The 27,675-nt window shown below is 44.5% G+C and overlaps 1 protein-coding gene across 1 annotated transcript in view; it reads left to right on the top strand.

Annotated features, from left to right (window-relative positions):
* The window catches only part of GAP43 (growth associated protein 43), an 88,062-nt gene that overhangs the window by 49,295 nt on the left and 11,092 nt on the right, over positions 1–27,675 (top strand). Inside the window, exon 2 of the mRNA XM_075263302.1 lies at positions 4,050–4,584. Coding sequence (XP_075119403.1) covers positions 4,050–4,584 — 535 coding nt within the window. The remainder of the gene's footprint in view (positions 1–4,049; positions 4,585–27,675) is intronic.

The raw sequence follows: 27,675 nt of genomic DNA, 5'->3' as shown, positions 1-27,675 counted from the left end.
GGGTCCGGTCTGGGGTCTGTATTAGTTTAGGGGTCTGGTCTGGGGTCTGTATTAGTTTAGAGGTCTGGTCTGGGGTCTGTATTAGTTTAGGGGTCTGGTCTGGGGTCTGTATTAGTTTAGGGGTCTGGTCTGGGGTCTGTATTAGTTTAGGGGTCAGGTTTGGGGTCCGTATTGCTTTTGCCGTGTGATGCAGGAGGTCCTATTTACCGCTTGTGACTCATATACCCCGGTTTGGGGCATTCTCTTACTCAGTCTGGCCGGAGGGCACATTTGGGTGTTTCGCCTTCTGTAGATCACTTCTTCTACTGTCCCTTTTGTCACTTCTCATACATTGGTGGCATCTTTCTACATTATCTCTATAATCTCCAGCTTGTCTATTATTAGCCGCCTGCACTTACGGCGCTGATTGCAATTAACACAATTGGCGAGCACCGTCACCGTGAATCAGACTCAATACTCGCTGCTACATGGTTTTATTTCTCACCTTCAGACTGACTAATAAGGCTGCTAATATGATGGGCCGAATAGCTAGACTTCCTAGTTGACTTCCTAGACTTCTATATTGACTTGGGCCCTCCGCCCACCGACCGTCGCTGAAGACCTTGACCAATTGACCTCTACCGCGGCCCCCTCCCCACGCGCATTTCTGCGAACACTATAATACCCCATAATGGCCCCAGTACACAGTATTATGTCTTTTCAGACCCCAGAGTATAATAATCGGAGACCCAGAGGGATACAAACTACAAATTACTGTTACTTACCTATCTCCCGACTCCCCTGCATTCTCCACATCTTCTGGGATGTCATGTGACCGGGGCCCTGCCAGGATTGGTAAGTATATAGGGCCCGTTACCGGCTGAAGTTATTCCAGCCAGTGACGACCTATTAAAAAATATATATATATTAAATTATTAAATATTTACTGTGCCTATGGACGCATCTTGGCCATAGGTTCTAGAAGAAAAATGCTTCCTTAATTCCGCTCTTGTCTGGACATGTTCAGATATGGGAATCTCCAGATGAGCAGCTTTTCAAAACAACACAATTTTGCAATACTCTGTCAGGAGATGTCTATCCTATATTTGTCTATATGTGGCCACCTAGTGGATGTGTTGTGAATTGCAGCCTGGGCTGTTTTGCATTGCAGGGAGTGCTGTGTTTCGGATTTCTCTGGCAGTCTCACTCTATTCAAAATCGGGGTGCAAAACATCCCATTTCTCCTGATCGCGGGGGTTCCAGTAATATGTCCCCCACCAATCAGCAGAGGCCTTTGGTGTGATCAGAATACCCCTCGAAGACTTGAAAGTTAGAAGACTCCCCAGATCAGATGTCTAAAGTGGATTTGTGTCGTCTTGAAGCCGTCTTGTCAGTAAAAGCATCACTATCTTATATAAAAACTGTCTTAACCAGCTCGGCATCGCCATGATGGCGGGTAGATGCAATGGAAGTGGGCGATGCAGGATAGTCAAATTCCGTGGGTCGCTTTGTGTCTGGCCATGGGGGGTGCATTGATTGTATTGAGCTGTGCCGCTTGTGTGGCAGTTGCATAAGGAGCCGCTTTTGTTGGGTTTCTCGGCTCCGGCGCGGCAGGTACAATACAATTTTCTCTTTGTTGCTGGCGTACGGAGACTTAATATTTCCTTTGTGAATAGACTCTCTTTGTGAAGTGTCTGACGCTTCCTCTCACTGAGCTGCTTTTGGCGTTCTCGGTCATTATCCATAGTAAAATATTTCACTCTGCACAATGTACGAGGAGTTTGTGGCCGGGTCCCTGTGGCTTTAACGCTGTGTCTGCTTCTAGATCTGCAGTCTAGATCCTTCCCATCCTCCCTATTGCTAGAAGTGAATAGACGCCAGCCATGAAAGAGGTTGGGCAGGATTACAAAAACATGGCTTCTATCTTCTTGGCCTCATTCACTTCCACAGAGCTGAGCTGCAATACCAGACAAGGACAGGTGTGGTGCTGTCTCAGGAAGCAGCCATGTATGTCTAATCCTATGGACTTATCTTTATTAGGATACCAATGATGGTAGGGATCTAAGTGGATTTGTCAATTGATACAAGTCATGGAGAAACATTGTATCAATAGCAGAACTTTGTAATATATCTAATTGTCAGTTATCTTCTTCACCTTTCAGAAACCTGTGGGTTCCCCTTTCTCAGTAACCAAGGACAGAGCAGAGAACAGGGGGGGGGGAATCTGCAGTTTTCTATTTTACTGGATTGCTGTGAGAGGGGAGATGAAGCACCAGAAAGAATGCAGTAAATAATCTATGAAAAACAATAAGTAAAGATAGAGGTAAAGACATAGAGGATGGGAGAAGGGGGATGCAACTGCAGTCTCCTTGTCTTCTGTGAGATGGGAGAAGGGGCAGAATAGAGAAGGCAGCAGAGAATCTTTGTAACACAGTAGCTAAAGATGGAGATAAAGAGGGAAAGAGGATGGGGTGCAGCTAGAGTCTGTCTGCTGTGAGAGGGAAGAGGGAGCATCAGTGAGAAGACAGTAAAGAATCTCCATATGTACACCTACATTCTCTCTGTCTCATATGAGAAGGAAGAGAGATCAGCAGAGATAAGGCAGCAGAGAATCTCCATAATACAGTATCTAAAGACAGAGAAGAGGACAAGGAGAGAGGGGGGATGCAGCTGGAGTCTCCTGTTGCAGTGTCTGCTGTGAGAGGGGAGATGGAGCAGCAGAGGGAAGGCAGCAGAGAATAATACAGTAGCTAAAGACAGAGAAAAGGACAAGAAAGGAGGGGAGAGGGGGATGCAGCCGAAGTCTCCCAACACAGTGTCTGCTGTGAGAGGGGAGATGGAGCAGAGAAGGTATCAATACACAGTACACTCCTCCAGCTTCACAGTTCACCTAAGTATAGTTATGTGTAAGAAGAAAGAAAATGTAAAAATATTGGAAGTCACTTGACGCATTTCAACAAAAACATTCCTAAAGAGTTTGTGGAACGTAAAATGTCTTTATTAAACACAAAGAGAACAAACTCATCTACATGATATCTGGATTCTCACCATGCCCGTGGCCCAGTTCTTCTTGATCGACCCTCTACTCTTTGTTGCCAGTGTTGGCCATGGCTATGGTGTCACGCCCTATGGCAGTCAGGAGTATTCTGGACTAGTTATCTATCTGCTTGATAGGGATTAGCTGTTAGATCTTTGTGGTCTGACCATTGGGACCACCATTGATCGTGAGAGCAGGGGTATCTCATCTTCTGTTTGACTGGACCAGTGGTCAAGTACTGTGTATGGGACTGATGGAGACACAGCAGTATGTGTGTAATTTTGGAAGCCCCATAGACTAAGGCAACCACCATTCCATCCAAATGGTTAATTTGGGATCCCGGTTCTTGTAATTGTGTTGGTGTTAGTGGTGGCGTTGGTTGGAACACAAGTGATCCAGTGGATAGGGAATAACTTGTCATTACCGAAATATTCTCAGTTGTCTCCTGTATGGAAAGAAACTTGTCATTAGGCCACAATGCAAAATCTGTAAGTGGGGCCACCGTGTACCATGTGCAATTATATTACTGGGGTCGTCTTATGGGTCAGGGTGTCTCTCTTGCCCCAGGACTTGGATGTGATTGTTACCACCACTTCTTGTATAGATAACCCCCCTGTTTATGGTATATTATAGGCCTACTGTATCTATCAAGCACTTGTCACCCCTCTCAGTGGTAGGCTCCAGTTACGGGGATCCCCTCTGTGTTCTTTTTGATTTTTTGCCTCTCTTTTAGGCGTACATGACATGTATATGAATGGTTTGTAATCGTTACATTGAAACATCATTACTCTTGTGGCGTTTAGTAAACCACTCGAGAGCACAAGGATGTGAAGCTCGGGGAGCTCATGAATGATTCATTCCACTTTGTACCGAAATGTCATTTATTTTAATTTAATAGACAAAAAAAAAATTCCCAGAGGCTCAAAAATATTAAATTTCTCGACTGTTTTTAGAAAAATGACACTTGTGACTGGAGTCTGATGTCTCGGCTATAAGGCAGATTGATGGAATATTCTTCTTTCTTCTCCCATAGGTGGAAAAAAATGAGGAGGGCGACCAAAAAATTGAACAAGATGCAAACAAGCCAGAGGACAAAGCTCATAAAGCAGCGACCAAAATCCAGGCTAGCTTCCGCGGACATATAATCCGGAAAAAACTGAAGGGCGACAAGAAAGGAGATGAGACTACCGGAGAACCTGTGGAGAACCACAAAGAAGATGCGAAGGAGGGAGTCGAAAAGACAGAAAACGAGGCCCCCAAAAAAGAGGAACCCACCAGTGATGGACCTTTGTCTGAAGATGATAAGAAGAAGGTGGATAGTTCTTCAGAAGATAAAAAGCAAGTGGAGGAAGAGGCCAAAAACACAGAAAAATCCCCTTCCGAGGAGAAGCAAACGGAGTCAGAGGCAAAGGGCACAAGTGAAAACTCCTCGGGTCAAGACGCCAACCAAGCAAAGGATGAGTCCAAACAAGCCGATGTGCCTGCTGCTAGTCCAGAAGCCGCCCCGGCAAAAGAGCAACCCAAACAAGACACAGCGGACAGCAGTCAAGATGACGACAAGAAAGGAGGTAAGGACAGAGGTTGTAACACCTTGTATCAATACTAGGCCAAGAGTTACTTTATATCTCTTCTGAGTCTCGTAGTAAATCACATGATGCCTTTCAGCCAATCAGCAGCTCTGACCAGGATCATGTGACATAGGCGCCAGGACTCCTGAAATAATAAGGAGTCAGAGACCAAATCACTAACACAACTATCCAATACTTGTTTGTGCATCAAGTCCCAGCAGTGATCATCCACAAAACATCCCCAAAATACCCAACTAAGTCCTGCAACAAGTCCGATCCATCGTATTACAAAGTCTCATGAAACATGGGAAAACTAAATCTATTAAATAAAATGTGATTTCACTGAGATAGAGGGAGCTAGATAGGAGATAGATAGATATGAGATAGATAGATAGATAGATAGATAGATGATAGATAGATAGATAGATAGATAGATAGATAGATAGATAGGAGATAGATAGATAGATAGATAGATAGATAGATAGATAGCAGATAGATAGATAGATAGATAGATAGATAGATAGGAGATAGATAGATAGATAGATAGATAGATAGGAGATAGATAGATAGATAGATAGATAGATAGATAGGAGATAGATAGATAGATAGATAGATAGATAGATAGATAGATAGATAGATAGGAGATAGATAGATAGATAGATAGATAGATAGATAGATAGATAGGAGATAGATAGATAGGAGATAGATAGATAGATAGGAGATAGATAGATAGATAGATAGATAGATAGATAGATAGATAGATAGGAGATAGATAGATAGGAGATAGATAGATAGATAGATAGATAGATAGATAGATAGATAGATAGATAGATAGGAGATAGATAGATAGGAGATAGATAGGAGATAGATAGATAGATAGATAGGAGATAGATAGATAGATAGATAGATAGATAGATAGATAGATAGATAGGAGATAGATAGATAGATAGATAGATAGATAGATAGATAGATAGATAGACCTGTTGTGATGTAGCAGAGTCCGGTGTGTACCTCTCTTGCAGGTCGCCATCCTCACCGTGTATGTCTCGCTCTCACCAGCTTTGGCACTCTCCAGACTCTCCCACCTTGTAATTAATAGTACATTGGCTCCTCCATCATCCCTGCCAAATCAGAATTTTATTGGCCGTTCCCCAGTGTCCTCCTTTTTGGCACGGTGCTTTGATGTCAGCAGTAGAATGGGCATCAGCCGTGGATATTGTGGAATTACCTTATGTCTCTGACTATAAATAATAAGAAAATGGTCTTATCCACATTATTAAGTCCCAAAATAGTCATTCAAGTAAATCATTCATTACACTTGTTGTAATAGAGATCTCCTACAATGTATCTTGTGTTCAGAAGGTTCAGGAATGGAAAGTGAGAACGACAGCGAAGACTCCAATCCAATAGTTGTGGCGAACAAAAGCTTGTGTGTCTTAGGCAATATTTAGGATATTTGTGATATTCACCACAACTATTGGATAAATACTTATACTGCATATGGTCTATCTAATTATCTATCTATCTATCTATCTATCTATCTATCTATCTTCTATCTATCTATCTATCTATCTATCTATCTATCTATCTATCATCTATCTATCTATCTATCTATCTTCTATCTATCTATCTATCTATCTATCTATCTATCTATCTATCTACTTATCATCTCCTATCTATCTATCTATCTATCTATCTATCTATCTATCTATGTCCTATCTATCTATCTATCTATCTATCTATCTATCTATCTATCTACTTATCATCTCATATCTATTTATCTATCTATCTATCTATCTATCTATCTATCTCCTATCTATCTACTTATCATCTCATCTCATATCTATCTATCTATCTATCTATCTATCTATCTATCTATCTATCTACCATCTAGCTTTCTCTTTCTCTCTCTATATTAGATAGATAGATAGATAGATAGATAGATAGATAGATAGATGCAGAAAGATGCCCAGATAGATAACAGATATGAGACATACAGTTACATATAGTTACAGATAGATAGAATTTTCTCAGTTTTCTCCCATTTCTAATGATTTCCTTTGTAGATCTTTCCATGTGTCATGTAGATGGGGTCTGATAATTTTCAGAGCTCACATCTGAGTTCGTGGCTTGAGGAGTACAGTGACCTGATTCTCTGTGCGCACCAGACCAGGCCGCAACTTAGTGAACGTCAGCTCTGCTCAGCAGATAGAGAGATCATCTCAATATGCTGAGGGGGAAGTTTATCTATTTGATAGGAATATCTGGTATATTTCCATAAAAACATTGATTGTCACTGTCTGTTGGGAATTGTAGTGCCACAAAAACAGCCTTCCTTCGTTTCCCAGTTCTTAGTCCTTCTTCTTTTATTCCTCCCTCCCCCCTTTTTTTTCCTTCCATCTATTTTCCTTCCTTCCTTCCTTCCTTCCTTTCCCAATTCCTAACCCTTTCTCCCTCCCTTCCTTCCTTCCTTCCTTCTTTCCTTCCCCAATTCCTAGTCCGTCCTTCCCTTCCTTCCTTCCTTCCTTCCTTCCTTCCTTCCTTCCTTCCTTCCTTCCTTCCTTCCTTCCTTCCTCCCTCCCTCCCTCCCTCCCTCCCTTCCTTCCTTCCTTCCTTCCTTCCTTCCTTCCTTCCTTCCTTCCCTCCTTCCTTCCTCCTTTCTTTTATTCCTTCTTTACTTCCTTTAACTCTTTCCAAAATTTACTTCCTTAATATGAAGAACAAATTGAATGATGTAAATTTCTGACACGGGGATGTTTTATTGCGGCATTGTTCCTGCCCCCTAGTGTTCCCGTGCACACACTTGTGATATTATCTGCCACACACACTGATCCTTCACAGAACTTACTTTCCTTTCCACTATTTATTGTTCGTATCTTTATGTATGGAGGTGTCACAGAGATTCCCCTCTCCTAATATACCCCATGGTGGGTTCTAAATAGATGTGATTACTTATGAGGAGGAGGGGGATGTTATAGCAGACAAAGGGGACCCTGCATCAACCAAGTGTATCATAGACAATTCTGTTTATGGCTCCAGTAAAAGGTAACGAGTCGGAACTGGGTTATTGTCAGACAGATATAGAATCTATAGAATCCAGGAACAGATCTGATACATTGTATGGAAGAAAAAAATTATACGTAGAATCCAGGAAAATAAATGATACATTGTATGGAGGAAGAGACCTGATATATAGAATCCAGGAACAGATCTGATACTTTGTATGGAGCTGTATGGAGCTGGGACGTTTTAACACATTAGTGGGCCCAGTGCCAAGAGTTCATAAGTGGGCCCCCCCCCCCCATCACCACCACTTAGACATACCTGACCTGAACAAATTATAACACCCCGGGGGGGGGCACACGGTGGCTCAGTGGTTAGCACTGCAGCCTTGCAGCGCTGGGCCCTGGTGTTCAAATCCCGCCAAGGGCAAAAAAACCATCTGCAAGGAGTTTGTATGTTCTCCCCGTGTTTGCATGGATTTCCATCCCGTATTCCAAAAAGACATACTGATAGGGAAAAATGTACATTGTGAGCCCCATGTGGGGCTCACAATCTACATATAAAAAAAAAAAATTATAACACCCCCTCTGTGGCCCTCACACAGTATAATGTCCCCCAGTGGCCCCTCACACAGTATAATGCAGTGCAGTGGTATCACACAGTAACCTGTCCCAACCCAGTGGCCCCTTTAGACATTATATTATAATGTCCCCCTCCAGTTGCCTCCACAGTATAAAGTCCCCCTCCTTTTTGCTCCCATTGTTTTATGATCCCTTCCAGGTTGTCCTCTTAATTTCATGTCCCCCTCATGGTTGCACCCATTGTTTTATGTCTATGTCCAGGTTACTCTCATAGATTCATGTGCCCCTCCAGTTGCCCCCACAGTATCTGTAAGTGATATGACATGTAGGGGCTGAATGGGAAAGCAGTGAATGGATGCTTCCTGCTTCACTGTTGTATTCAACTCATCCAAGTTGGAATCTGGACATATCAGAACAGCGAGACTGCATTCTAAATGGTGGCTGTTCCTAAGGGGCCCTCCCCTAGCATAGGGTCCGGTGAAAATGGACCAATTGACCCATGGTTAAGGCAGATCTTTTATGCAGTAACAGATCTGATACATTGTATGGAGGAACAGATCTGATATATTGTATGGAGGAACAGATCTGATACATTGTATGGAGGAACAGATCTGATACATTGTATGGAGGAACAGATCTGATACAGTATTGGCCAAAAGTCTTGTCCCCCCTGCAGTTCTGTCAGATAATCCTCGGTGCCCCCCAGATAATGATTACAAGCACAAACTCTTTGGTAATATCTTCATTTATTTTGCTTGCAATGAAAAAACACAAAAGAGAATGAAAAAAAAGTCACATCATTGATCATTTTACACAAAACTCCAGAAGTGGTGCGGACAGAAGTATTGGCGCCCTCAGCCTAATACTTGGCAGCACAACCTTTAGACACAATAACTGCGCACAACCGCTTCCGCTAACCAGCAATGAGTTTCTTACAAGGCTCTGCTGGAATCTTAGACCCTTCTTCTTTGGCAAACTGCTCGCGGTCCCCCCTGAGATGTGAAGGGGGCCTTCTCCAAACTGCCCCCAAGAGATCTCTCCCCCTCCCCCACAGGTGTTCTATGGGATTCAGGGCTGGACTCATTGCTGCCACTTTACAAGTCTCCAGGGCTTTCTCTCACCACCATTTTCTAGTGCTGACCTGAAGTGTGTTTTGGGTCCTTGTCCTGCTGGAAGAGCCCTGACCTCTGAGGGAGACCCCGCTTTCTCACACTGGGCCCTACATGATGCTGCACAATGTGTTGGTCGTCTTCAGACTTCATAATGCCATGCACACGGTCAAGCAGTCCAGTGCCAGAGGCAGCAAAGCAACCCCAAACCATCAGGGACCCTCCGCCATGTCTGACTGTAGGGGGCATCTTCTTCTCTTTTTTTTCCTGTAATCTCTATGTTGAGGCCTTTTCCTACTTTTGTCTCCTCTGACCAGAGAACATTCTTCCAGAATGGTTTTGGCTTTCTCAGGTAAGTTTTGGCAAACTCCGGCCTGGCTTATGTCTGTGGGTAAGAAGTGGGGTCTTCCTGGGTCTCCTACCATACAGTCCCTTCTCATTCAGACGCTGACGCTGGATAGTACGGGGTGACACTGTTGTACCCTCGCACTGCAGGGCAGCTTGGACTTGTTTGGATATTAGTTGAGGTTCTTTATCCGCCATCCGCACAATCTTGCGGTGAAATCTCTGGTCAATGTTTCTTTTGCGTCCACATCTAGGGAGGTTAGCCACAGGGCCATGGGCTTTACACTTCTTGATGACACTGCGCACGGTAGACACAGGAACATTCAGGTCTTTGGAGATGGACTTGTAGCCTTGAGATTGCTCAGGCTTCCTCACAATTTTGCTTCTCAAGTCCTCAGACAGTTCTTTGGTCTTCTTTCTTTTCTCCATGCTCAATATGGTCACACAAGGACAAAGGACAGAGGTGGAGTCAACTTTAATCCATTTCAACTGGCTGCAAGTGTGATTTAGTTATTGCCACCACCTGTTAGGTGCCTCAGGTAAGTAACAGGTGCTGTTAATTACACAAATTAGAGAAGCATCACATGATTTTTCAAACAGTGCCAATACTTTTGTCCACCCCCTTTTTTATGTTTGCTGTGGAATTATATCCAATTTGGCTTTTTAACAATTCTTTTTGTGGTTTTCCATTGAAGACTAATTAAATGAAGATAATAATACCAAAGAATTTGTGATTGCAATCATTTTCTGGAAGAACACAAGTATTATCTGACAGAATTGCAGGGGGGCCAATACTTTTAGCCAACACTGTTCATTTTTATGCAGGAACAGACCTGATACATTGTATGGAGGAACAGATCTGATACAATGTACGTGTCCATCGTTAGGATTGTTACATTGCCTTCTTTATATTATAATTAATAAATGTGAATAAATTATTAATTTACTGCCTGTGAGCCGGATGGTAATTTTTAGTTAATTACAAATAGTAAATGAAACGCCGCCCCGGAGATCCCGTCATTGTCGCGGCTTCTTCTGCCACTTTTTTTTTAACGTTTTTATTTTTGTTTTTACCCCTCGTCTTACAATCCTATAACTTTTGTTATTTCATTCACAGAGCTGTGGGGGCTTATTTTTTGTGAGACAAATTGAACTTACCAATGGCGCCTTTTAACATTCCATACAATGTACTGGGAAGCGGGAAATAAAAAATAGTATGGGGGGAAAATTAGAAAAAATTTACAGATGTGCCATTCCCCATCCCCCACAGTCTGCAGGGTGGCACAGTCTTGGCGATTGCAATTTTCTATATTATATTTATTATGTTTTAATTCCGTTGTGGAAATCCAAATCTTCGATAACTACAAAAAGTCGCCATATTCTAGCACTCTTAACGCTTTTATATTTCTGTGTATAGAACTGTCTAAGGCGCATTTTGGGCATTTTGATCACTTTTGGCCAATTTTTGGGGAGTTGAAATTGGAAAAAACAATGTTTTGTCTCTTTTGACAGTTTATCCCACTACAGGGTTCACCCTATGGGATAAATATTATGTTTCAGACTGTGTGCAACAGGGTCTCCAGCAGCACAGAGTATTTCAGGAGAGGAGTCCACTCTTATTGTGGGAGGGACACAGACTGTGTGCAACATAGTGGAAAAGGCAGGGTCTCAAGCAGCACAGAGTATTTCAGGAGAGGAATCCACTGTTATTATGGGAGAGACACAGACTGTGCGCAACATAGTGGAAAAAGCAGGGTTTCAAGCAGCACAGAGTATTTCAGGAGAGGAGTCCACTCTTATTGTGGGAGAAACACATACTGTGTGCAACATAGTGGAAGAAACAGGGTCTCCAGCAGCACAGAGTATTTCAGGAGAGGGGTCCACTGTTATTGTGGGAGGGACACAGACTGTGCGCAACATAGTAGAAGAAACAGGGTCTCCAGCAGCACAGAGTATTTTCTATCCCTGCAGCCTAATAGTTTTGTTTATGGCTACCCAGTGACTTTTTGGGGTGCCCTCTGACCTCACTTGCTTTTGGGCTTCTATATCGTCTGTCTTTCACTAAAGGGGAGCCCTCCATTCGCAGATCACCCTGCAGGCGTCATATTTAGGAACACTCAGTTCAGATCTCTCTCAGCCTATTTGCTTTCTCATGTAAAATTAATGTCATTTATTTTTAATTGGCTGAAAATAATTTCGGTCTAAAGGCGGCATTTACAGCAGTTCCCCCGTGCCGCCGCCGCACTATTCTCGTCAATGGTAAAATATGGAAGTAAATGTCGTCAGGCTGAGCTGATAACAGAGAGAGGAGCCATTAATCAGTGTCAGCACGAGTAATTAGAGTTATTTTTACTGGGGAACGTTCACGCGCTCTAGGAGGCGCCGACAGTGGCGACCGAATATTGTTTCATTAGAACAATGGAGAAGAAGCCAAAGGGAGTCAATGCACATCAGAATCAGGAATAAGAATGGTAGAGTCCAGATCTGTGACTTAGCACTACCCTACATTGGACAACAGGGGGCGCTCCACAGCTAGACCTGATTAATTAAGAACCTAGGGTCTGGCCACATAGCTCCTATTATGGGAAAGGCAACTTCAAACCATCAGGATTGGATACAAGGCACCCTGTGACCCAGCACTTGGCAAGGTTGGGCAAATGATGGGGCTCAGTAGGGAAGTAGAGCACTGCAACCGGCATTCAGTCGCAGCTACCGTTTTTTTGGTCCGGAATCTGAGGCGGCCTCCGCCTCAAGTTCCAGACCAAAAAACCCCGTGTGAATCCGGCCTAACAGTGATCACAGGCTACACTACTGTCTATGAGAGACATACAGTGTTGGCCAAAAGTATTGCCCCCCCTGCTATTCTGTCAGATAATACTCGTGTTCTTCCAGATAATGATTGCAGTCACAAATTGTTTGGTATTTTCTTCATTTAATTTGTCTTCAATGGAAAACCACAAAAAGAATTGCCAAAAAGCCAAATTGGATATAATTCCACACCAAACATAAAAAAGGGGGTGGACAAAAGTATTGGCACTGTTTGAAAAATCATGTGATGCTTCTCTAATTTGTGTATTTAACAGCACCTGTTACTTACCTGAGGCACCTAACAGGTGGTGGCAATAACTAAATCACACTTGCAGCCAGTTGAAATGGATTAAAGTTGACTCCACCTCTGTCCTGTGTCCTTGTGTGACCACATTGAGCATGGAGAAAAGAAAGAAGACCAAAGAACTGTCTGAGGACTTGAGAAGCAAAATTGTGAGGAAGCCTGAGCAATCTCAAGGCTACAAGTCCATCTCCAAAGCCCTGAATGTTCCTGTGTCTACCGTGCGCAGTGTCATCAAGAAGTGTAAAGCCCATGGCCCTGTGGCTAACCTCCCTAGATGTGGACGGAGAAGAAACATTGACGAGAGATTTCACAGCAAGATTGTGCGGATGGCGGATAAAGAACCGCGACTAACATCCAAACAAGTCCAAGCTGCCCTGCAGTCCGAGGGTACAACAGTGTCACCCCCGTACTATCCAGTGTCAGCGTCTGAATGAGAAGGGACTGTATGGGAGGAGACCCAGGAAGACCCCACTTCTTACCCACAGACAGAAGCCAGGCCGGAGTTTGCCAAAACTTACCTGAGAAAGCCAAAACCGTTCTGGAAGAATGTTCTCTGGTCAGAGGAGACAAAAGTAGGAAAAGGCCTCAACATAGAGATTACAGGAAAAAAAAGCAAAATAAATGAAGATATTACCAAAGAGTTTGTGCTTGTAATCATTACATCATACACGTTGTAGCGGAGCCAGAAGAGCAAATAACAGATGTGTTTGGTATCACAATAACCGCAATAAGTTGTCCAATGCAGATTGTGGAGTGCGGGGGGGGGGGGGCACCGGGGGTCTCTGCATTTTCAGGTTTTTCGGTATTTGCGATTTGGAAGGCTAGAACGTTTTGTCTTTACTTAGTATTAGATACATGGTAATGGCGAACGCTCTTTTTTAAGTTCATTTTCATTTTTTTTTTCTTAATATTTTGTATTTTTTCACATTGTGCCTCACACACTAGACCTTTCAGGGACATTTTAATGACTATTATTATTTTTTCTGATTTCCCCCCCTGGGGCTGATACATTATCCCCAGTTACAGTAATAATACCGCCTCCTGGTACACAATACAGATCTGACCTGGGTCGTATCACAAATCACTGCCAGGCTGGAGGGGAGCGGCATCATGGTGGCCGCCATAGCTGTATATGCAGGGGTGATCAGGGCGCTCATGGGGGTAAGAAACCATTCCTGACTAGCACTCGGTCTCCATTGGGGGTTTCCATCCCCCATTCCACTTACAAAGAGCAGGTGGACCTGAAGAACAGAAAGCTGAGCGCTAGCGTGAGCCTTGTGTAACTCTGCAAGGACACGCAGGTAAATCTTTGCAGATTTCATCACCTGGAGTTATAATATCAATGGGCGGTTGTCAGGTTGTTACAGTCCCGTTTCGTGCCCTCCCATCCCCCTCCGTTCCTGCACTCGGTGTTATATCTGAGTAATGGTTCTGCCCGTAGCGTTCCTTTATTGGCGGTAAGACAAGCGCACGGCGATATCATCGCCCGGATTGACTGCTGAGCTTGCTCTTGTGTCCAGTCCATTCTGCGCTATCTGTGATTCGCACGTAGCGGCTATCGACAACATTTCATCAATCCTCGGACGTGGCGGCATCTTCCGCGTCTTCCGCTAATCACGTCTGGTCATTATCTGGTTGCTAATTACCAGGATCTCCAGTAAATCAACCACCAGGACTGGATCATCGACAAGTCTGCAGCGAATATTCTTCTACCGAGCGAATCGTTTAACTTAGCAATTACCTGAAAATCATTATTAACCCCTTACAGACGCGCCTCGCTCAGTGCTCAGTGATGCGGCAATTTTTTTTGCCATCTCATTGCTTTTCAAAGGCCATAACGTATTAATAAGTTTGTGTCACTTTCTGAGGCTTATTATGGCTGGGCTTGTGTTTTGCAGGATTAGTTGTAGTTTTCATTGGAACCATATTGGGGGTGGGGGCAGTAGGACCAAATAGGCCTCATTTATTGTGTGCGTCTTAATTATAGGTTTAAAAGTTTGTTTTAATGTAATATTCTTATTCTATAAACTTTTGATCTTTTTGTAGCCCCACTCGGCGAACAAGCAATTGTCTGATCACTTCTATAATATACATGCTATATACAGTGCTATATACAGTATACAGTGCTATATACAGTGCTATATACAGTATACAGTGCTATATACAGTGCTATATACAGTGCTATATACAGTATACAGTGCTATATACAGTGCTATATACAGTGCTATATACATGCTATATACAGTGCTATATACAGTGCTATATACAGTAGGTGACACATATAAGGGACTATGACATCAGACTATAAAGGGATTGTTTGTTGTCTGTTACCATAAAGATGTGGAATCTGTGAAGGCTCACGTAGCGATAAGATGATATTGCGGATAGATAAACTTATAATAATGATTTGTCATAAACTATCCAGTGAATAGAATGTTTCCTGGTAGGACGAGTCCAATAATTCCCTAATATATGACATTGGGTTTTACATGATGGGTGATATAGTTAAGTAGCTGGACCTGTGATTTTTGGGTTGGCTCCTTCCTTGAAATAGAATGGCCTTGTTGAGACATTAACTTTATGTGGGTTGTCCAGGACTATAACCCACAGTCCTAGATGACCCACCAGTCCTAGATGACCCACCAGTCCTAGATGACCCACAGTCCTAGATGACCCACCAGTCCTAGATGACCCACCAGTCCTAGATGACCCACCAGTCCTTGACCACCACCTCAGTCCAGGCCCCTACACTGTGATGCTGCAGAATATCATCCCTTTGTCTATTACTTGCTCAGTTATACCCAGAGAGGAAGACCTTTCAGCCCTAGATATAATGTATCACTGAGAAGGAACAGGCGCCACATCAGAGTCTGGAGCTTATCACCAAGCCATAAAGCTTCCCTGTCTGATAACACTTTATCTTCTGACACAACAGGCGAGATTTGGTCTTGAGAGGAATGAAACAAAGACCACCGAGTATACAGCAACGTATCCATATGTGTCAGAAGTAACAGGCCTGGGGTCTGCTGTGATATTTCTGTCTTTACATATATAGAAAGCCCTGTATAGAAAGCCCAATAGAGGGTTCTTGTGACCTCAGTATGTCTTTGGCACAGGCGTGCGCTGTATCTGTCTGCACTCTGCTTACCTGTCAGAGGACAAGATGGTTTCTATATAGGGTGGACCCTCCTTATATAATGCAGATTGAATATAGAGAGGTGTCAGCTCTAAATGAAATATTGTGGGATTGATATGTATTGCAGGGTTTGGTTGGTTATGTCAATGTTATGTCAGTGCCCGGTAGTAGCATTCACCGCCCCTGTATATATTACCTGTATTCTTGCCTGGACTTCCCTGCTTTACATAATATATCACATATTGCAAAGTGTTGTCAGATAGTACAAAGTGCACCGCTACATGGTGCAAACCAGGGGTCACTGGGTGCCATACTGTACCCGCCTAGTGCCATGCTTCGCCTTCCAGTTATATGCCTGCTCTCCATCTGCTTATGGCATCCTACAGCATACAGTGTGCGCCCCCTAGTGGCCACAATCTCATCAGTTCCTTGTTATCATTTGTTTGCATCTTGCACGGTCTGGCACGCTCAGATCATTTTTTTATTTCCTTATAGTCTTTACTATCTTTCCGCCTCCTGTATTGTATTTGCTGACAGCCGGGTATGATATGTTGACAAGTTTATTTAGAAATACGTCCCATCTGTAAAAGCAATTTATCCGCAGCACTGACAGAGTGAGAGTAAATACAAGGTTTCAGATCGGAGCCGTATACAACAGTCTATTTCATCTGGAGATGTGCAAAATACAAGATGTAAAAGCCTAATCTTACAGGATGGAGGGACGAGGGCCTGGGATGGGGAGGGGGCTATAGGGGCTGTAGAAGAAGCGGAGGGGGTCTATAGATGACAAGAAGGAGGAGATTCTGGCATTTTGGGATATTTAATGGGCAGGAGGTTTCACATTCAGGACCCTCAATTATTCATGAAAGTGGCTACAATAAGACTCAGAATATATAAGTTCACTATATCTCCTTATCCCTCTGGCAGCTATATGTATATAGTACCTCAGTCAGTCTTCTGCCCCCTCTGGCAGCCATACAATCCCTTATAAGTGTTAGTGCAGTTAGTTAGATAATAAGTGTACCTTAGAGTCTGGGCATTACTCGCAAGTCAGCCCTCAGAGACCTTCATCTTACACATTTGCTGCTACGCACGGCCCCGCTCCTTCCCTACCAAGCAGTGTAAGAGCAGTTTGTATAGGCTGCTGTCCAATGGCCAGAGGATAGGAATGAGGATGGGGCTCTTGGGCGTGTAACTGAGCATGTGTGTCCATCAGAGGTCAATTACATGTCCACAGCTGTAGTTATGGCTGCCAGAGGGGGAAGGAGAGTGACCAGGGAACCTACTGGATGTTATATACACCCAGCTATTAGATACTGACTGGTGGTGATATGGAGATGTGGTGGGGGGGAGGGTTGGTGAGGGTTGCAACTCAACTCTCTGGGGCTCCTCCGATATTAGTGGCCTCAGCAATCACATAGGGTGTGTCAACGTGGCCATTTGGGAGCCTAGGCACTAAATGATGGAGATTCTGCCTCAAAATCAGCTTCAAATTCTGCCTGAAACCTGTCTCCATTCATTTCAATAAGAGGCAGAAAATTTTTTGCCTGGCTGGGGCGAAATTTGCAAATTCTGCTGTGAAATTTGGTCAAGAGGAAAAATTCCTGAATCAGAATTTTTCATCTAGAAATTTCCTTTGTGTGAAGATATTCTTATTGTCTATTATGTTCCAGTGCCCCCTTGGCATTCTCCCAAAATTTAGTCATAGAAACTCTGGTGTGTCCTGAACAAGTTCAGTTTGAAGTGAAACTTGTGGATAAACTTTATGAATATTGATGAGACAAATCCCCCAAGGGTCACCCATCACGAGGGTAGAACTTTTTTGGGAATTTAGATGAACTTATTTCTTAGGATGCCCCCTTTTTTAAGGCTGGGGGTCTGTTTAGGCGTTTCCTCTCCTGGTCAGAGTGCACAGTGGTTATAAAGAGCATCTCTGGAGGACCCGACCCGTCCTGCATTACACTGATACATTGGACATTGTGTAATGCTTCGGTTTACCTGCGGGGGCACTGCTGTTTTCCTTTAAGTGCACATACGGCCCATGGAACGCTTTTATACATTGTGTCCGTTCACCAGCTTTGTTTTTTTCAAATAAATATTTTTGAAATGTTTTAAAATTCTTAGACCGAGCGCCCAAGAAGGAGCAGATCTTATTTTCTTCCTTCCTGGTGCTCCTAGGAAATTTTTTTTAATCGGGTCCACCAGCCAAATGTGGTAGGTTTCCACAGCAACCATGCAGCTGTTGTCTAGACACGGCGCTTTGTGGGTCCCTGTTGGCGTCATGCCCTTTCTAGTCTGAGCCCTGGGTCCTGCATATACACTGTAGTCATCTGCGTGTCCCAGGGTGATCGCCTCTGACGAACAAGGGGGGGGGGGGGGGAGTATATATAACTCGTCAACTGGAAAAATAGAGAACAATTACATTAGGCAGAAATGTCCGTCTAATGATATTACGTTATCTTACATAAGCTGCAGCAATCCCTGCCCAACGACGAACGCCTGCGCTGGGACACGGGGGATTTTTACATTTATTTTTATTTATTTATTTTTTGCTATTGATTTTTCCAGAGAATTTATTTGTGAAATAAAAAAAAATAAAATAAATAAAAACAAGAAAAAACCCATCACACAGTATTTTTTTTGGGGGGGAGTAAACCACGCTATTTCCACATGACACATTAGTAGGTGCTGGTAGGTGGGGCTGTATTTTAGTAGGTGCTGGTATGTGGTGCTGTATTTTAGTAGGTGCTGGTAGGTGGCGCTGTATTTTAGTAGATGCTGGTAGGTGGGGCTGTATTTTAGTAGGTGCTGGTAGGTGGCGCTGTATTTTAGTAGGTGCTGGTAGGTGGCGCTGTATTTTAGTAGGTGCTGGTAGGTGGCGCTGTATTTTAGTAGATGCTGGTAGGTGGGGCTGTATTTTAGTAGGTGCTGGTATGTGGTGCTGTATTTTAGTAGGTGCTGGTAGGTGGCGCTGTATTTTAGTAGGTGCTGGTAGGTGGTGCTGTATTTTAGTAGGTGCTGGTAGGTGGCGCTGTATTTTAGTAGGTGCTGGTAGGTGGCGCTGTATTTTAGTAGATGCTGGTAGGTGGCGCTGTACTTTAGTAGGTGCTGATAGGTGGCGCTGTATTTTAGTAGGTGCTGATAGGTGGCGCTGTATTTTAGTAGGTGCTGGTAGGTGGCGCTGTACTTTAGTAGGTGCTGATAGGTGGCGCTGTATTTTAGTAGGTGCTGGTAGGTGGCGCTGTATTTTAGTAGGTGCTGGTAGGTGGCGCTGTATTTTAGTAGGTGATGGTAGGTGGCGCTGTATTTTAGTAGGTGCTGGTAGGTGGCGCTGTATTGCACAATCAATGTCAGAATTTGTAGGTTTTTGTTTGTCCACCCGTCTCTTGATGATTGACCACAAGTTCTCAATGGAATTAAGATCTGGGGAGTTTCCAGGCCATGGACCCAAAATCTCTCTGTTTTGTTCCCTGAGCCGTTTAGTTCTCCCCTTTGCTTTATGGCAAGGTGCTCCATCATGCTGGAAAAGGCATTGTTGATGGCCAAACTGCTCTTGGACGGTTGGGAGAAGTTGATCTTGGAGGACATTCTGGTCCCATTCTTTATTCATGGCTGTGTTTTTAGGCAAGACTGTGAGAGAGCCGATTCCCTTGGCTGAGAAGCCACCCCACACATGAATGGTTTCAGGATGCTTTACAGCTGGCATGAGACAAGACTGGTGGTAGCGCTCACCTCGTCTTCTCCCAATAAGCTGTTTTCCAGATGTCCCAAACAATCGAAAAGGGGATTCATCAGAGAAAATTACTTTACCCCAGTCCTCAGCAGTCCACTCCCTGTACCTTTTGCAGAATATCAGTCTGTCCCTGATTTTTTCTGGAGAGAAGTGGCTTCTTTGCTGCCCTCCTTGAGACCAGGCCTTGCTCCAAGAGTCTCCGCCTCACAGTGCGTGCAGATACACTCACACCTGCCTGCTGCCATTCCTGAGCAAGCTCTGCACTGCTGGTAGCCCGATCCCACAGCTGAAACACTTTTAAGAGACTGTCCTGGCGCTTGCTGGTCTTTCTTGGGCACCCTGGAGCCTTTTTGCCAACAATGGAACCTCTCTCCTTGAAGTTCTTGATGATGTGATAGATTGGTGACTGAGGTGCAATCTTTCTAGCTGCGATACTCTTCCCTGTTAGGCCATTTTTGTGCAGTGCAATGATGACTGCACGTGTTTCTTTAGACATAACCATGGTTAACAGAAGAGAAACAATGATGCCAAGCACCAGCCTCCTTTTAAAGTGTCCAGTGGTGTCATTCTTACTTAATCAAGACAGATTGATCTCCAGCCCTGTCCTCATCAACACCCACACCTGTGTTAATGGAGAAATCACTGAAACGATGTTAGCTGGTCCTTTTAAGGCAGGGCTGCAATGATGTTGAAATGTGTTTTGGGGGATAAAGTTCATTTTCTAGGCAAATATTGACTTTGCAAGTAATTGCTGTTAAGCTGATCAATCTTTATAACATTCTGGAGTATATGCAAATTGCCATTAGGAAAACTGAAGCAGTAGACTTTGTAACAATTAATATTTGTATCATTCTCAAAACTTTTGGCCATGACTATATTTTAGTAGGTGCTGGTAGGTGGCGCTGTATTTTACTGATGTTGCGCTCAAACGTTGTGTCTCTTCCAGTAGGATGTAGTCAGGTATTATACGGGACATATTTTTAGATGGCGGTATATAAGGAACAGTATGACATGAATAGCCGCCTCACACCACTAATTATCCTCTCCGGGCTGTAATTTTATTCTCGCACTGATCCCGATATAATAGATCCTGTGATATTTATTCTGCACCTCCAGGACGGCTCATTGTCTCACCTAGAAATTACTGAGCCAACTAAATACAGACTAGGAGATGAGATGTGTCATACGGTATATAGGGCAGGGGTATCTAAGTCTGTTATGTGTCATACTGTATATAGAGCAACATCTATTTATCATCTCATATCTATCTATCTATCTATCTATCTATCTATCTATCTATCTATCTATCGTGTTGGCTAAAAGTATTGGCCCCCCTGCAATTCTGTCAGATAATACTCGTGTTCTTCCAGATAATGATTGCAATCACAAATTCTTTGGTATTTTCTTCATTTAATTTGTCTTCAATGGAAAACCACAAAAAGAATTGTCAAAAAGCCAAATTGGATATAATTCCACAGCAAACATAAAAAAGGGGGTGGACAAAAGTATTGGCACTGTTTGAGAAATCATGTGATGCTTCTGTAATTTGTGTAATTACCAGCACCTGTTACTTACCTGAGGCACCTAACAGGTGGTGGCAATAACTAAATCACACTTGCAGCCAGTTGAAATGGATTAAAGTTGACTCCACCTCTGTCCTGTGTCCTTGTGTGACCACATTGAGCATGGAGAAAAGAAAGAAGACCAAAGAACTGTCTGAGGACTTGAGAAGCAAATTTGTGAGGAAGCCTGAGCAATCTCAAGGCTACAAGTCCATCTCCAAAGACCTGAATGTTCCTGTGTCTACCGTGCGCAGTGTCATCAAGAAGTGTAAAGCCCATGGCCCTGTGGCTAACCTCCCGAGATGTGGCCGCAAAAGAAACACTGACGAGAGATTTCACCGCAAGATTGTGCGGATGTCGAATAAAGAACCTCGACTAACATCCAAACAAGTCCAAGCTACCCTGCAGTCCGAGGGTACAACAGTGTCACCCCGTACTATCCAGTGTCGGCGTCTGAATGAGAAGGGACTGTATGGTAGGAGACCCAGGAAGACCCCACTTCTTACCCACAGACAGAAGCCAGGCTGGAGTTTGCCAAAACTTACCTGAGAAAGCCAAAACCGTTCTGGAAGAATGTTCTCTGGTCAGAGGAGACAAAAGTAGGAAAAGGCCTCAACATAGAGATTACAGGGAAAAAGAGAAGAAGACGCCCCCTACAGTCAGACATGGCGGAGGTCCCTGATGGTTTGGGGTGGCTTTGCTGCCTCTGGCACTGGACTGCTTGACCGTGTGCATGGCATTATGAAGTCTGAAGACGACCAACACATTGTGCAGCATCATGTAGGGCCCAGTGTGAGAAAGCGGGGTCTCCCTCAGAGGTCAGGGCTCTTCCAGCAGGACAAGGACCCAAAACACACTTCAGGTCAGCACTAGAAAATGGTGGTGAGAGAAAGCCCTGGAGACTTGTAAAGTGGCAGCAATGAGTCCAGCCCTGAATCCCATAGAACACCTGTGGGGGAGGGGGAGAGATCTCTTGGGGGCAGTTTGGAGAAGGCCCCCTTCACATCTCAGGGGGGACCTGGAGCAGTTTGCCAAAGAAGAAGGGTCTAAGATTCCAGCAGAGCCTTGTAAGAAACTCATTGCTGGTTAGCGGAAGCGGTTGTGCGCAGTTATTGTGTCTAAAGATTGTGCTACCAAGTATTAGGCTGAGGGCGCCAATACTTCTGTCCGCACCAGTTCTGGAGTTTTGTGTAAAATGATCAATGATGTGACTTTTTTTTCATTCTCTTTTGTGTTTTTTCATTGCAAGCAAAATAAATGAAGATATTACCAAAGAGTTTGTGCTTGTAATCACAAACTGGGTGGCAGATAGATGTATTTCTATCTAGATTTCAGTAGGAGGAGAAGTTAGCTACTTCCCACCTCACTGACACTATCACTGAGATTCTCTTCATTCCTGGCCTTATAATTTGTCTGAAGGTTTCTTCCTCCCACGGCTGACAATATGGCTGATCATGGGGGGGAGGGGTAAGAAGTTACTTCCTGTTCCAGAATATGAAGTCAGGAGAGAACTGTGACCTACACAAGTGACTGAGCTTAGAACAGACAGCAGTGACGGGACGTCCAGACTGCAGCTCGCCTGAGGTCTACTGACATTGGAGGAGAAGTCAGCTACTTCCCCTGTCGCCAGTTTTACCATTGGGCCCCACATCTGAGCTCTCTGGGCTTACAATCTATCACTTTATAAAGCTGATAGACATGGAGGGATTGGTCACTGTATGAGACTGCTGGGAGACCCGAGAGAGAGGAGTCAGTGACCCGATGACAATAACATCACCCATAGGGAGCTCCTATAAGTGATTGTGGTGACCCAGACATAGCACGAGGTTCGTGAGCACAGACGTTTCTATGCAGTGAGTTACAGTATCCAGTATATACAGTGCGGTATCTATCCTGTATCCCGGCCATGTACGGACAGATCCATATTCATAGTAGTAAATCCTAATCTGTTCTGCTTATTGTATTCGTTTCTTCCTGCACAGTGTTGTGAAATTACAGCAGGATTATATGAGATTAATGTAATCCTTTCCCCGGAGAAGCTGTAATCTTATTTGTGGATTGTCGGGGTGGGCAGGACGCCTTGTATGATACAAGTGTCAGTCATTGCCCTACTCTGCGCCCTGAAATCTAAAGCAGGGCATTACCTGGGGTTATAGAGGGGCAGCTCATCTATAGTCATGGATATATGTAGTGCCATCCCATTGGTCAGACTCATTCCTGTACTGATACATTGTTATATAATATATATTGTAGATCACACTGAAGGCATCAAAACTCAGAAGTAACACGTGGGATTATAGACTTATCTTATCTTATGGTAGAGTTGGAAGGGACCTCAAGGGCCATCGGGTCCAACCCCCTGCGAGTGCAGGTTTTCCTAAATCATCCCAGCTATATGTTTATCCAGATTCCGCTTGAAGATTTCCATTGATGGAGCGCCCACCACCTCCCGTGGCAGCCTATTCCACTCTCTCACTCCCCTCACTGTCAGAAAGTTTTTCCTAATGTCTAATCTGTATCTCTTTCCCTTTAGTTTCATCCCATTACTTCTTGTACTTACCAAACAGTGTGACACAACTGACAATCTGTTTTATATTCTCGCTTTCTTTTGCTTTGATTCCTGCTTTGCACACTCTTGGCATTCTCTTGATGAGCTTCATGAGGTAGTCACCTGAAATGGTCTTCCAATAGTCTTGAAGGAGTTCCCAGAGATGCTTAGCACTTGTTGGCCCTTTTGCCTTCACTCTGCGGTCCAGCTCACCCCAAACCATCTGGATTGGGTTCAGGTCTGGTGACTGTGGAGGCCGGGTCATCTGGCGTAGCCCCCCATCACTCTCCTTCTTGGTCAGATAGCCCTTACACAGCCTGGAGGTGTTTGGGGTCATTGTCCTGTTGAAAAGTAAATGATGGTCCAGCTAAACACAAACTGGATGGAATAGCATGCCGCTGCAAGATGCTGTGGTAGCCATGCTGGTTCAGTATAAATCCCCAACAGTGTCACCAGCTTCGCCCCCCCCCCCCCACACACACCATCACACCTCCTCCATGCTTCACGGTGGGAACCAGGCATGTAGAGACCATCCATTCACCTTTTCTGCGTCGCACAAAGACACGGTGGTTGGAACCAAAGATCTCAAATTTGGACTCATCAGATCAAAGCACAGATGTCCACTGGTCTAATGTCCATTCCTTGTGGTCTCTTCTGCTTGTTGCCACTCCTTAGCAGTGGTTTTCTAGCAGCTATTTTACCATGAAGGCCGGCTGCTGCACAAAGTCTCCTCTTACCAGTTGTTGTAGAGATGTGTCTCTTCTAGAACTCCGTGTGGCATTGACTTGGTCTCTAATCTGAGCTGCTGGTAAACTGCAATGCTTGAGGCTGGTGACTCGGATGAACTTATCCTCCGCAGCAGAGGTGACTCTTGGTCTTCCTTTCCTGGGGCGGTCCTTATCCTCCGCAGCAGAGGTGACTCTTGGTCTTCCTTTCCTGGGGAACTCGTCATGTCAGCCAGTTTCTTTGTAGCGCTTGATGGTTTTTGCAACTGCACTTGGGGACACTTTTAAAGTTTTCCCAATTTTTCGGACTGACTGACCTTCATTTCATAAAGTAGTGATGGCCACTCGTTTTTTCTTTACTTAGCTGCTTTTTTCTTGCCATAATACAAATTCTAAGAGTCTATTCAGTAGGACTATCAGCTGTGTATCCACCTGACTGCTGCACAACACAACTGATGGTCCCAACCCCATATATAGGGCAAAAAATCCCACTTATTAACCCTGACAGGGCACACCTGGGAAGTGAAAACCATTTCAGGTGACTACCTCATGAAGCTCATCAAGAGAATGCCAAGAGTGTGCAAAGCAGGAATCAAAGCAAAAGGTGGCGAGAATATAAAACAGATTGTCAGCTGTGTCACACTTTTTGTTAAATCTATAATCCCACACGTGTTACTTCTGAGTTTTGATGCCTTCAGTGTGATCTACAATTGTCATAGTCATGAAAATACAGAAAACTCTGCAAATGAGAAGGTGTGGCCAAACTTTTGGTCTGTACTGTATATCTCACAGCAGCCCCTGCAGCCTATATTACGCCCCATAGTGGTACAATAGACTGTGGGGCATAATAGAGGTTACAGGGGCCACAGTGGGGCATAATAGAGGTTACAGGGGCCACAGTGGACCCTTCAAGCTCTATTATTATACTCAGGGATCTTTTCAGATCCCCCGAGTATAATAATCGGAGCCCAAGGGAAGATGAGGGAACATAATAAACAGTGTTACTCACCTCTCTGGGATCCGATGTTAATCCTAGCAGGCTTTGGGCCTGTGTGGTAATGTGTCAGACGTCATGTGGTCTGGGATATTACCATACAGGCCCAAATTCTGTGCTATCAGTAACAGGCTATTACTACTAGCACAGGCTTCGGGCCTATATGGTACTGCTAGCACAGGCTTCGGGCCTATATGGTACTGCTAGCACAGGCTTTGGGACTAAATGGTAATATCCCAGACCATGTGACGTCTGAGCATTACCATATAGGCCTGAAGCCTGCTAGGATTAACATCGGATCTAAGTAAGGTAAGTAACACTGTTTATTATGTTCTCTCACCTCCCCTGGGGCTCCGACTATTATACTCAGGGGTCTGAAAAGACCCCCGAGTATAATAATAGCAGTAGTGGGATTGCGGCCTGGGCTCGGGCCTTCTCACTGTCGGCCTCTGCGACCTATAGTACAAGGGGAAGCAGGAGGGCGGTAGTGAGCAGGCTCGGGGAGGTTGGGAAATAGGCCGCTACGTACTGGGAATACTCCGGCAGGTAGCGGCCTATTATAATTATAAAACGAAACAGTTATTTTACTTACCGATCACACTGCTGCTCCCGCTGCCGCCTCCTCTTCTCCTGGCGGTAAGACGTTTGCGTATCAGCGTAGGCGGCATGATGATGCCACCTGTGCTGAAATGCGGATGTCTGAACCAGCGCAGTAGAGCGGCAGCTCTCCTGCGTTAGTTCAGGGGGAAAAAAAAGTAAAAAAAAAAATCGCCAGTACTGCCGCCCCCTCCGGAGCGCCGTTCGAAGCGGTCACCTCACCTCGCCTCATTAGAGGTGCGGTGCTGTTCTCAGTGATATCACCCCTCTCTAGTATATGGAGAACCATACCTCCTAACTTTTGAAGAACAGAAAGAGGGACAAAATGTGCGGCGCATATAGCACGTCACGGCAAATTTAGCTCCGCCCACTTATATGTTGACTCTGCCTGTTCTTATTCATTTTTCTGGTGCCCCCACAGCATATAATTCTCTGGGGCCACAGGGTGGCTCAGTGGTTAGCACTGCAGCCTTGCAGTGCTGGAGTCCTGGTGTTCAAATCCCACCAAGGGCAAAATACCATCTGCAAGGAATTTGTATGTTCTCCTCATGTTTGCATGGATTTCCATCCCATATTCCAAAAAGACATACTGATAGGGGAAAAAATGTACATTGTGAGCTCTATGTGGGATGTTCCCTTCCAACTGCCCCACAGAATTAAGTCCCTCTCCTGGTGCCCCAGTTTAAACTGAGGGAAACTAGAGGGGACATGAAGCTGGGGCAACTGTAGGGGGACATTAACAGTGGGGGTAGTTGGAGGGGGGGCAATAAATTAATGGAAGCTGAAGTGGGAAATTAAACTTGACAGCTAGAAGCAGACATTAGGTGTAGGTGGAGGGGGCATTAAAGTGGGGGTAACTAGAGGCAGACAGGTTCCCCTTCAGCTACTCCCATGATTTCATGCCCCCCTCCAGTTGTCCCCAGTTTAATGTCCCCTCATTGAAGTGCTCCCCTTCATCTACCCCCAGTTTCATGCCCCCCTTCATCTCTGCTCCCAGTTTCATGTCCTCTCCTCCAGTATAATGTTCCCCTTCCATCTCTGCACCCAGTATAATGATACTCACCCTTCCTTGATCCCTTGACATTCAGTCTGCAGTCTCACAAACACACACATACAATCTCTCTCTCTCTCTCTCCACCCTGCATATCACATCCCCCTCCCCTCTCAATACCTTAGACCACACATCTCTCTATCTTTTGACTGCACGGGCCAATGACATGCCCATCTAGGCACGTGACCGTGTGATGTCACACAGGTCCTAGTACAGTAGTGAAGCTTTTCCCTGATTACCTCCTGCTCTTATCCCGGTTATAGCCTTTTATCTGTTATAAGAATGGAGGGTGATTGGGGGAAAGATTGCTAATAAGTAAAACACCTTAGGGACAGAGCAGGACACGCAGTAAGCTGCTCGGGACCACGGGACTGGAGCGTAAAATCAGGACTGTCCCGCTAAACGCAGGACAGTTGGGAGTTATTGGATAGGCTGTATTCTCAGTGATGTCACCGCTCTCTAGTATACGGATAGGCTGTATTCTCAGTGATGTCACTGCTCTCTAGTATACGGATAGGCTGTATTCTCAGTGATGTCACCGCTCTCTAGTATATGGATAGGCTGTATTCTCAGTGATGTCACTGCTCTCTAGTAT

This window comes from Leptodactylus fuscus, chromosome 2, assembly GCF_031893055.1.
Source record: "Leptodactylus fuscus isolate aLepFus1 chromosome 2, aLepFus1.hap2, whole genome shotgun sequence".
In the NCBI taxonomy this organism is placed as follows: domain Eukaryota; kingdom Metazoa; phylum Chordata; class Amphibia; order Anura; family Leptodactylidae; genus Leptodactylus; species Leptodactylus fuscus.
The sequence above is the reverse complement of the archived record's forward strand: the minus strand, read 5'-3'. Positions and strand labels throughout refer to the sequence as shown.